We start from the raw sequence: 13,039 nt of genomic DNA, 5'->3' as shown, positions 1-13,039 counted from the left end.
TCATGCAGGAACAAGCCATGCACATACATGAGCATCGTGGCTTGTGTGCATGTCACTGAAAAAACATTGCGACATTCTTCAGGCTGCTTGAATGTTTCAACATGACAGAACGGCTTCAATGAATTAAAAAGTGAAATTGAAAGTGACCGAGCATTTTGGGGATAACAACAGCATATGTTTCTAATGAGTTTTCTCATTTGTGCATAAAAACAGCTTGCACCTTTCATCAAGCACACTTAGATTCATAGTCCATTCTAAGATAACTAAGTCCACTTGCATAGCAGTACGACAATTCACTGTGTGGCATTCTGGTGATGCCGTGTCACATGTTTGTTGAGGTGACCCCGCTGCACAAAGGACATGGAACAGATGCTGCAGCGAAATGGTCGTTCGCCCGTGTGAAGGCGCATGTGCGAGTTGAGGCTGCATTTTTGAGAGAAGCTCTGAGGGCAGTAGTAGCATGAGAATGGCCGCTCGCCTGTGTGGATGCGCCTGTGTGCTACGAGATTTGATGGTTTGTGGGTCGCATAATCACACTGGTGGCAGTGTTGGAGGAGCCCTTGCAGTGATGTTTGGTATTTCACAGTTGCTCGACGGCCCGGGCGATTTTTTGCTGCATGAGAAGGCGAAGGCAGGTCACCAGTGTGCTACAAAAACCACGGAATAAAAGTCACAGCTGTGAACATTTAAAAAGACACAAGAGCCTGCGTTAGACTAACATTATGCTTTAGCTCTACCTATTACAAAGACTTGCATGTACGATGAATGCATGAATTAAGAGAGACCTGCCAAAATCTTGCATAGTAAGCGATAGTAATCCTTGCTGCACAGCTTCTATCTTGCTAAAATATTAACATGCATGCAATCAGTGGTCCAAGCTCTATCATAAGGTGCTGACCAATTCACCAGATGATGCCTGCATTATACTGCAGAATTTACATACAAGATTGCACAATTTGCATGATGCTGTGTGTGATAACTAAAATCTAGCAACAGTTTAGCGCAAGTAGAAATGGTATTCTCAGAGACACTAAGTTGAATAGCTAAATACAATGCATAACAATATGGTAGTCAGCTTACCATAGAGCAAGCAATATGCAGTATGTTGCATGCTCTATGGTAAGCTGACTTCTATACTGTTATGCATGTTGTGCATGGCAGCTAAGACAACATCTAACAATGTAAATAAAGCAATGTTATTATGACAGGGAAGACTATGGGCGGAAATAAAGCATTCCACAGTGTAAACTAAATGACTCTCATGAGAGTCTTCTTGGGCTGCTGCCAATACCATAAAATAGATGGTGGGTTTAGCTCAGCATAAATTAGTGCTCCTTTATGCAGGCTTAGTCCTGAACAAAATGCAATTCATTGAGCAAATGGCAATATATTCTTAGGTTTATTGATGCACAATCGCAAACCCTACAATGTTCAATTTGTACTCCAGATGCTCCACTACGATAGAATAAAAAAGAATGCTGAAACAAGAAGGTGCACGTCTTTTCCTGCTCATGCTAATACTTAATAGAATATTAAGCAGTGCCACTGTTATTGCAAACATCAGTGAACATGCACAGCTCACAAAAATTATTACAGGGTAATTTGGTGGCAGTGTGCGCAGAACTACTAATATGGTGGTGCAGCAGTGATGCACATGATGAAAAGCGGGTGTTAATATTGCCAGTTTAAAATGTTCTTGCAGCACTTTTTATTACCCTTGCTGAACCTTTGTCACACAAGCTTGTTATGTGGCTACATGCCATACCTAAGCGTAATTATTCCAGCATATAGCAGAATAAATTAGTCCACTTCTTCTAATATGAGCACTGTTAAATTGAGCATTTTGTGTGCTAATAGAAAGAAGGGTATCATGCACATACACACGCACACATTTTCTGGAATATAGGTTGCACCTCTGTACAAGTCCCACCCCCCACTTTTTGCAATTTTCAAAGAAAAAAATTTGTATGCAAGTCGCACAGGTGTACAAGACACACCTGTTTTAACTCGGTCGGCATGATAAAACATGGTTACACAAGCTTGTGCACTCATCTCAAAACGCTGTACTTACCCCTATTTCAGGGCACTAAATTTCTATGAACAAAAGTTTTACGAGCTGCAAATTCTATCAGAAAAAAAAACTTCAAAACTCCTTTCAGGTGCCAAAAAAAGCAACACTTATTGCACTTCACTTGAAGCCATCGAAGGATGAGGCCTTCGACGCAGTGAAAAAGTTCAATTACTTCAGCCATGCAGCAGCATCGCCAGGTCACCGTTATTGGCCAATAAAACTGTTATAGACGTCGTAGGCACAGTGCTTGCATTGCTTCTGTGGCATGGTGTGCTTGGGAAAATATAGCTCACATTGTTCATGCAAGCATGCATGGTTGTATGCATATGTAAATTTCAGCGTTGTACGAGTTGCACTGAGGAAAATTGTAGACTACTTACAGTCCGGAAAATACGGTGTGTGTGCGTGCGTGCATGTGTGTGTGTGCATACACACATACACAAGCCACTTACATATTTATGGGGGCCTCATCTCACTTTACAGATGCGAAAATAGTCCAAGATAAGCAGAGCACTTTGGACAAATATGAGCAAACATGCCTCAAGAAACATTTTAGAAACACAAGTGAACACACATTGGTGCAGAACTGAAAAATTAACTATAATGTGCTGTTGTGACATTACACAAGCAAACAGCAAATCATTATATATATACATATATTGCTTGCATATGGTAACAAACAGTGACACGGTAATACAGAACACAAAAGCAGTCCCACAATGCAGTGTTGCTGCAATAAACACATTATCAGGGGCATGCAAATGAGAACAACTTTATCCATGGTGTCACCAGGAGCCTCAACATCAGCTAATAACAAACACACGGTCAATTTGGATTTTTTAATTTCCTTAGGATATTTTAATGAATTAATAAAGAAGAACATGGCTAGCCAATCGACAATGACATGAAGAGGGCCCCAGCAGCTGAGTGAGTCCTGTGAAACACAGCAAAATAGTCCTCATGTGTGTGCTCACACAAAGCAGGTTTGATGGATACTATCTGAAATACTGCTATACAATATACTATCGCCAGCAGACCACAGCATTAATGTTCTTAAAAGCGCCTTCACACATTGAATATTCCAGAGACCTGGCAACATAATATTTTGGACGATGGAGTTAATTTCTTTTTTACACAAAAGCATTGAGAATCTGTGACAATATTCAAATAGACAAATGCATTTTAGCACAGCAAAGTCTCTCAGTACGACAGATCAGTCAAGATGAAGGCTGACAAATGGGAGCACAGTGTTTGGCAAAAATTGGATGAACCAGAATAAATTGCTTCAGGCACGCTGGACGATGTTTGGCGGGTAGACCCATTTTTGTCTAAGGCTGCCTTGACATCTTTGGTGTGTTAGTGTTAGTGGTAGGGTAGCTGTAACCAGCAGCTATCTGCAAAACAAATAAATAAATAAGTAAAAAGAATGAATGTGAAATGAATGTGTGCTGGCACTCACCATTTTACTGCTACAGACACCAGATGCCACCTTTTTCACTCAATAAGCCATTTCATGCTTTGGCATCAAAAGGGTCTCTATGACTACTGACACTGTTTGGCTGTGCAGTATCAGACGTAGTAAGGAAAGTTTGGAGGGGAGAATAAAAAACAATTCTGTGGTTTACAATTTGTACCAAAGGAGTCTACAGGCAAAACTGATGTTGCTGTGTACAAAGCTTTCTTTTTAGAAATGCAGAATGGTCTAGTGGAATGAAGTTGAAGTGAAAAAACAAGGCAGAAAAAAAGGAGCCATTTGCAGGGATTGGCACTCAGCATGCCCATTTTACAATACACACTGCTCTCCATTATACCCTCTAACTTCTGAGCAGCACATTTGCAGCACTTACTTTAGTGAACAATGCAATAGTTTCAAGTAAGATTTAAACTCACATACCCTATTTTCCGGTCTACAAGTCACACCGGTGTATAAGACGCACCTGTTCATTCAGTAAGCTATTAAAAAAAAAAAAGATACAATCACGTTTCACTCTGTGAATGCGGGTCACGCGCAAGCACATTGGTGCCATTACTACAGAATTGCGATAGCAATGATATGGACACACCAGGCACATTTCTGCCATCGTGGTTTTAGCGATGTTTCGTATAAAGTCCAAGGGTGTTAACACCATCCCCGCACACTGTATGCTGTATGTGCGAGTGAAAGCGTGGGACGGTGATTAAATTGTGCACAAGGGTAGTAAGCCGGAAGGCATGGCAGCACAGGGATGGCTTTTACTCTGGTAGCAACTGCGTAGTTTACGCAACGGTGCGTGGCGTATCTTGAAAGCGGTCTGCAGATGCGATCACTTCATAGCCAGTTGACTTGCGGTCTACCTGCTGCTGCTTGCATTGCTGCTCCATCCTTCTCACACAGCGCTCGGCAACTCAATCACAAGAGGAACCCGGTACCCTCCATAGCGTGCACACAACTTGTAACAACTGCCAGAGAAGATCAACCCAGCGCACTTCGCATGGCCATAGCATCCAATCTGATTTTGACAGCAGCTTTTTCAGGGGGAAAAAAGAAAACATACATAAGTCACACCATTCTATAAGAGGCACCAACGAAAAATTCAGAAAAGATACCGCAACTTATACACTGGAAGATTCGGTACAGTAACAACTTTCTTATTGAAGTTAAAGAGGGGGAGAAGAGGGAGGCATTACTTAATTATAATTATTACTTTGTTATAACAGTCGTGTACCCACACAGCCAACATTGCCCAATATGGGTGAGGGAGCTACTATCAGGCAAGCCAAAGATGTTGCAACAAGCCTGTCAATGAAAGGATTGCGGCTTGTTACACATTCGGAACATTAAATTTAACACTGAAGTCTGGGGTTTTACATACTGAAACCGCAATCTGATTATGTGACACGCCGTAATGAGGGACCCTGGTAACCCTGGTATAATTTTGACCACCTGGGATTTAACGTGCACTTAAGTCCAAGTAAGTACACGAGGGTTTCGGCATTTCACCCCCATCAAAATGCGACCGCCATGACTGGGATTGAACTTGCAGCTTTGAGCTCAGAAGTGCAATGACATAGCCACTAAGCTATCATAGCGGGTACACTTGGGCCAGACTGTACAGTATGACACTGTATATAAGATTCTTATATCGTTCTGTGATAACAAGTAAACAGCCAGGAATAGTTATTTGGCAAAACATAAGAAGTGACAGTTTTGCACGACAGCTATACAAAGTGAGGTTTGTTGTTTTATCAGCTGCATAAACTGCTGCAAACATCGCTTACTAACTAAATTAACAAGCATACGGTCACGTACAAAATGGCAAACACAAACACGACTTGCTCCATAACCTTGTACACTCTCTTATCAAAATACTGGCATGAGGAAGAGTGGCAGCAGCAGTGAGCGAATTGCCCTTTGTGCTGCCTCTCACTTGAACACAAACTAAGTGGCGAAAACACAGCACAGGTGAAGTTATCAGCTCTCGCCACGCCTAGACTGTGAACCCACCATAGATGGCTTTCAAGATAGGCCACTGAAGCGAACATCCTCCCCCCTGTTGTCTTGCAAGCAATGGAAGATGGTGCACTTCATTCTCACCTTCTTTAATTGCACGCGCGAGATCGAGCCACCATACCTCTCGGCTCAACCTTGTATGCCTTCACTCACACCCACAGCATACAGCACACAGCTGCGATGTTATCACACTTAGACTTTATACAGAACATCAAGCCAATGGTGGAAATGCACCTGGATGTCCATATGATTGCTATCGCAGTAAAACAGTGCGATAGTCGGCTTAGTAAAATATATGTTGTTAGTAGCATGTCTATGTTCCCAGTGATATCTAAAACTGCTAGTGTAGCTCTTTTATGTATACTTACTCATGCCAAACACATGCACTGAATAAACTGCAATGCGAAATTTATTACTGTACAAATACAGGCTGTATGTGTATACAAACTTGTTTTAGGCACCTTGCTACAACTACAAAGCAAATGCACATATCTACAAAAAAAGTCCATCACTAAAATCAAGATGCACATCCTTGTTAGTCATACACATACTTGATACAGTACTAAACAGAGCAGCCATTATTGGACACATAAGCAAATCTCACACAGTTCAATATAGGGTTTCTGTGAGCAAGCCGCAAGTACTCCCAGCAAAACCATAAACAGGATGGTTTGAACTAGTATGCACATGGTGATAACACAAAAACTACATGGATATTAACTAAAGACTAAATAAAAGCAGTAAGTAGCATGACCAAATAACACTTCTGCAAAAGCAAAGCAAGCACTTGTACAATAACAGAAGTCCTGGTAAGCCACAAAAGACACAAAAATCAGGTGGGTTGTAACTCTGACCTGAACTTCCTGCACCAGTTCACTATGAAATCAAAGATTTTTGACAGCACGTGCATGGGTGTAGTTTAATTATTTATAAAGGATTGCACTGCACACTAAAATGACCAGTCTTATCATAGAAAGTTTCAAGAGCTTTTCTGTGTCAGGGTGGCCAAATCATGAAATAAATACTTTGAAATATGTGTCATCCCAGTGACAGGTAGGTTTCCCCATGAAATTCAAAGAAGGGATGTTTGGCCTTCATTTTCTGCAGCAATAACCAACATTTTCTATTAAACCAGTGAAAATAAGAGTTTTGCTTGCTTACTTTGCGAGATTAAAGTGATTTGCAGCTGCTTTCTGGCGTACCTTTAACAATGTTTGCTTAAAACGTGCTTACAGCCAATGTTATTAAACCTCTTGAATCTGATCCATAACAAAGAGCTCAGCTAGCACACTTTTGCAAAAATGTATTTAACACAAATGAAACTGCAGATGCATTAAAACAATACAGTGCATAGCAAAATACGTGCCGGTACACACCTGTGCAAGGCCCTCGCAGGCCCTTGCAGAATTAGAGGTGCCCATGAGTGATGAGACTGTTTTTGCCTCATTGCTCAGCAAGCGAGATAGAGGCTTTATCAAACCTCTATCTCCCTTGCTTCGAACTCGACCAATAGTGAAGTGAAACAGTCATGTGACTCACAACGTCTGCTAGGGCATGCCAATTGCTCTCACTGGTCTTTCAGTTTGGGTTTCAAAGGTCAAATTTGGCGGAATTCATTACTTTGTAGGCATTAAGTCGGTATTTCTCAAGCCTGGAATTGGTTAACTACTCTTAGGCAACGAGCTTCAAGTTTCACATTATGACAAATAATTACGCTCTTCTGGTTAAAAAGCTGATTAGTGTAATTATTTAATTATTTGTATAATTACTGCCTTGGTTTATTTTATGTCTGCAATTGTAGACAAGGCAGTTCCAGGGCAATCACTTAAGTATAAGAAATTTTGAACACATTTACTGAAACTCTTCGTACATTATTATACGGGTACATATTAATATTATTCAAAATATTCACTTTGTATTAACACAGACGGTCACCTTGCAATAGCACATTTACTGGTGCTTAACAACACTGGAGCCTTTCCCATTTTGATATTCTCATGGACCTGATGACCATATTTCAGCATTATGACAGGAGAAATAGAGAGTCAAAAGACCAAAAATTATCCCCCAGACAGAGAGAGGAGTTTATACGACTTGGAAACAGTAGAACTTCACCAATACGATGCAATTACGCATGATTTTCCAATGCAAATGTTTGCGATTGTGAACACAGAAAATGACCCAATACAGATATGCTTCTTTTTTCCCGGTTCATATGTTCTCGGAAAACACGGTCTTTCGACTCCAATGTTCAGTACATTGCCAAACTGCGATCGTATGATATGTTTTCTGGCTACTAGACCCCATGTAAACAAGAGCAGGCACGAGACGCACACAATCGACAAGAGTAGCTGTCCACAGCAGCAGCTTCTCCACAACACTACTCATTCGCCCATCTCACATAAAAACGCCGGCGTGCACAGAGTTTCCTATTCGAATACCAGCAAATCTCCCGGAGTGCCACACACCACATTCACAGATTTCGCTGCCAACCTTACTGCAATAAGCATCTTCACCTATCTGTTCCACAGTGTGTGGGGTGCAGCGCCATTGAAAGCATACTGTACGCTTTTAACAGATAATCCAAATTCACCACTGCCTTTCCCTGCTGCAGGCAGCAGTCAGAATCACCTTTCGCTCTGGAGGCATCGTAGGCATCATCTTCCAGCATGGCCCACCGGCTCAATTTCGTTTCGTTTTCCTGTCACCGTCTTAAAACACTGTGCAATAGGAAAACGACAACGTGTGTGTCGGGTTGCTCGGGCCCCACCCGTTCGCAGTGCATTGGCACCTTGTGCCTCAGCGATTCGCACCGAGTGGACACGTCAAAACTTCCTGCTAAAATTCCCCACTCGAAACTGCTGCTGCTGACTCAGGATGAATTCAAGGAGCGTAAACGCAAGCTTGCCGAAGCCACAAAAATGATAATGTGCATCTAAGGCCACTTGGGTCCCGCTAGCCTGGCACGCGTAAGCGTCTCGTGCCGCAGTGATTCGCACATTATGTAGATGTCAATTCCAGTTGAGTCTGTCACTTTTGTAGTGACTTTGTATCGCATATTTTTTGGGTTAGCATATTCTTTCTTGCGTTTTTTACCAGAACATATGAATTATAAACAGTTTTAGGCTTGGCAGTAGTCAAAGTTAACGGCACAAAAGGTTCCTGCCCAACAACCTGGTCTGACAACAGCATCATGCCTTTATCATGCATAAGCACTCCTGAATCAACAAGATCAATTTGGCTTGAGCACCTTGGTACAGACAAGCTGACTTCACGAAAATAAAAGCAATGGTTGATTTGTGCGCACTTTGGTTTCTTAAGTACTTGGGCTTCAGAGTCTGTCGCATGTTAACATACAGAAATACCACCGGCACATAGGCACTGAAGTGCAGTGCAGCATCAGCAAAACAAACTTCTAAACAGCATATCTGCACACGACTATTGCAATGTCCTAACATGACACATTCCTCTAGTGTTCTCGTGTATCCTCAAAGTATTTCAGTGTCCAGCACAAGGTCACACTTTGCTGCAAGCTATCGCTGTTTCCAAGCCCCCTTTCGTAAGCTTCTCATTCGGCGTCTTCTGAAGTTACCAGGTACACTCACACAGCTCAGCAAAATACGTCACAGTGTGGACATTGGTGACAATTTACATCATGGTGTAAGAACAGGTCAGATGAGAGAATGGCGTAGAGGTGACGCTTCGTGGGGAGAGGCGAATTAAGTTCTGGTTAGGAGACCTCTCAAGAGGTGGCGCGTGAAACTAGCACCTGCCTAGTGGCGGTGGGCAGGTCATGTAATGTGCAGGTTAGATAACCGTTGGACCATTAGGGCTACAGCATAGGTACCAAGAGAAGGGAAGCACAGTAGAGGAAAGCAGAAGACTAGGTGGTATGATGAAATTAGGAAATTCGTGGGTGCTAGCTGGAATCGGTTGATGCAGGACAGGGGTAATTTGTGATTGCAGAGAGGCCTTCATCCTGCAGTGGACACTAAATAGGCTTATGATGATGATGTCACTGCATTGCATGTTAACAAGGGTTGTTTATCCAAAGCACAAATTGATCATAAGAAACAAATGAGCAGTTTGCTCGCATGCACAGAACTTTTCAGGAAGTGTGTTCGCTGTATAGCCGGTAAAGTCTGGCTCCCTGAGAGACGTAGCCTCTTACTGCACTACGTTAGTTTTCATGTTTTGACTATACTATGCCGGCGGGGATAAAATTTATTGTACTTTTGCTCCAATTTCATGCCTGATTGCACACAGTTATGTTTTGAATTATTAGAAAACTATCAAAGAAATATTCATTTATGAATAGTGACTTCAATTCGAAGACTGAATTGAATAAGACACTATTCGATTCACCATTCAAAAGTTTAAAATATTCACCCATTTCCAGTTTTACTGTGTAGCATCATGGTGGTACATTCTCATATGTCTGTTCAGGTGGCCTGGCTGTACAAAGGACATGGAACAAATGCTGCAGGGAAAAGGTCGCTGGCCTTCATGGAGGAGTAGGTGCGACTTGAGGTTGCACTTGTGCGAGAAGGTTTGAGGGCAAAATTGGCACTGAAATGGGCGCTCTCCAGTGTGGGTACGCTTGTGCACTAGCAAATGTGATGGCCTATCAGTCACGTAGCCACAGTGGTGGCAGCAGTAGAAGCGCTTCTCCAGTGATGGTCTACGCTTTCTGGTTGCAGCAGAATGGCCACGAAACCTTGTTACTGCACAAAATAAAATAACATAAATCAGAACGGTCAGTTCCGCATACTTCGGACAACAAAAACTACACTCATGAATGTAGAAAACTGGCAAGCCTGAATATGGTTGCTATGATTTTTTTTCACTTTCAGACATTAGAACAAGCAGGACAAGCAAAGGTATGAATGAAATAACATTTCAGCTTGCAAAAAACATGCGTAACAAAAGTGAATGGAAGAAATGTACGACTTTGCTAGAAATGGCACTGTGAGATAGAAAGCAACTTGCGCTCGAGAACAAGCTTCGGCGAAAATCCATATTCTCTTTTGGTTTATGGCCCACATTTGGAACACCACTTTTGGGACTGATCTGTCCTGCACCTTCAGTGTTTGTTGTTAAAAAAATTAGTGATGAGCAAGAGGAAGGGATGCTGGAGACTAAGGAAAGAAATTGGAAGGCACATGTTCTATACAGCACTGGAAAAAGTCAAGTTCGTTTCTTCCTGAAGAATGCACCATTGCAAATGGCAATGCCTCTTCAATGCAGCACTGAGGGTTTCTTTCACCAATGTTCAATGTTGGGCTCGTCGGTACTGGAACACGAAAAAAAATTACAGCACATAAGACCAGGACCCAAAGGGAGGTACAGAAGTTATGAAAGATGCGAGACTGATTGGTTCTTTGAAACAAGTGATGCAACATACAGTAGTGTAGTTACAGAAAGAGCGGATTCATTGCTCCTTGAATGCATAATTCCAGCTAGCTGGTATACTGAGAGAAGTTCCTTGTTGAGACATGCTGAGGAATTCAGAATGTTAGACTCACCAGCCGGGAATACAGAGGGAAAGTTTGCCCATGCTGAACTGAGAGGTATGGGTCATTCACAGGTTTGGTCCTGCAAACCAAAAGCATGCCTATGCAATCAGGTTTACCTATGCTGCTGCCGTGCTGCTAACTTAAAAAGGGAAGCCATCTGCAGGACAATTCTTGAGTGCACCAAAAAGTGCGCTTTTAGACTTCACACTGAAGTCCCACTATCAAAAAGCAGAAAGCAACTTTCTCGCACACATGAACTATCCCCGCCATCAGGTGGCACTAACATAGGAGCACTTGTGCCATCTGTTGTAGCTATGTTACGACACTGGGTACTACCATTGTGTGTGCCATGCAGGAAATCTGAATGTAAGGAGACGCGCAAGAGTTGTGCAAGAAAGACATATGTCAGAGTATGCAACAGAGCTTATTGTCTCCACAAAGGATGTCTTCTTTGACTCCCATGTCTTCATTTTATGCTGTGCCATGCTTCCCATATAATAGGATGATTTCATCTTTGATATGTAGTGTCAACATGGAATGCACATCTTCTAACGTAAATGATGGAATGCAATGGAAAAACTATTACGCAGGTTGGTGGCACGCTGCCCAACATTAGGGGAAATGAGGAATAGTAAAACGAGGTAAAATGATATCCTTGCAAAGATGCCTGCTCCAAGAGGAACATCCTACAGCAAATGCATGACCCGTGTAGTGTTGCCTTTGGGGGTTGAAGTCCAGTGTCATATGATCACACTGACACGATAAAGTTCCTAAGTAGTCCTTAGAGTAGAGCAATCTCACACAAGATGCTTCAGTGTAAGGCAGGCATGCATGCTGCACATCCAGCAGGTGGTGATGGTACCCAAGTGTTGTCGTGTGCCATGGTGACTTCCATGTGCACACTATCTGACAAGTATGCTTTCTCTAAAGGTTGCACTTGCTCTCACTTCATGAATGTGGATTTGCACTTGCAACGCGATAGTGGTTTGCACAGTGGATGGTAGTTAGCTGGGACAGTTGAATACAGGACACTTTTGCCTCATTCTTTAATCAAATTGGCCTTCTCCTCTGGGTCCAGGTGGGTGTGGAGGTGTGCACCCGTACTGCAAGTGGGGTTTCACCGACACACTCGTAGACACAAGTGACAAAAGTGCCAAAGCCAGCCACATAACTGGGTACCAAGTTCCCCTACACCTCTACTCTATTTTGCAAGCAGAATGCACAACTGCTTTTTGTTTGCTTGTTTTATCCCGTCAGTCAGAGACCCAGCTTAAGGAGCCTGGCCCAACTTGATGTTAGATGTTGGCAAGCCTTGCATGGATTGCTATGCGACATTCCAAAGCCATTTTGATTGCACGTAGCTCAAGCACACATGTCAAAGGTCCTTCTTGTTCTCGTACTGATGTAGCCAGCCATGGGTTCCATTTTGGCCTGGATGGTGGGCGGCAATGGCTGCAGAGTGGGTCGCAGGATCCCAAGCACCATCAGTGAAGAGAGCACCGAGAGTCTTATCACACCCACTGGCCTAAGCAAGGCTCACTGAGGGGGATGGGCCTACTTATTTGTCTTTCACGTAATAGGTTTGTTTCCGAGGATCCTTTCATCTTCCTGTGGCGGAGTCTTCGGAGGTATACTCGAAAATTCGTGGGGAGTGGGGGAGTCTCGTAGAGGAAGCCAATGTCCGACGTCTACCATGGTTCTATTTTCTTCCTTCAAGACTGGCTCCCATTGTAGAAAAGAGTGCAGAAGTGCTGAAGTTATGCTCTTGTGTGCCGAGAAAGGCCTATTGCAACACTGCTTAGATTCACGATATAAAAATTCTAGCTTTCTCTTTTTGTACATAGGTGAGAGAAGCATACAGCATTACTGCAGGCATGAGATATGAAGAGTGCCATGACAAGCGTGTGGTCAATTTTAGAGCCTGCTCCCCTGGTTCATTGTGAGGTCCCCTTGGTTAAATGG

At 42.7% G+C, this 13,039-nt stretch overlaps 1 protein-coding gene across 1 annotated transcript; it reads right to left on the bottom strand.

The window, feature by feature from the left end:
- LOC139052461 (zinc finger protein 135-like) lies at positions 1 to 12,562 on the bottom strand. The gene is made up of 5 exons (XM_070529581.1): positions 12,478 to 12,562; positions 9,967 to 10,285; positions 6,795 to 6,820; positions 3,343 to 3,417; positions 1 to 613 (listed from the first exon to the last, which is right to left on the bottom strand). Exons 1-5 carry the CDS (start codon positions 12,560 to 12,562, stop codon positions 294 to 296), a joined length of 825 nt encoding a protein of 274 aa, XP_070385682.1. The 3' UTR covers positions 1 to 293.
- Positions 12,563 to 13,039: the final 477 nt, after the last annotated feature.

The sequence above is a fragment of the Dermacentor albipictus genome, unplaced genomic scaffold (genome assembly GCF_038994185.2).
Source record: "Dermacentor albipictus isolate Rhodes 1998 colony unplaced genomic scaffold, USDA_Dalb.pri_finalv2 scaffold_23, whole genome shotgun sequence".
NCBI lineage: Eukaryota > Metazoa > Arthropoda > Arachnida > Ixodida > Ixodidae > Dermacentor > Dermacentor albipictus.
This window is presented reverse-complemented; position numbering and strand designations above follow the sequence as displayed.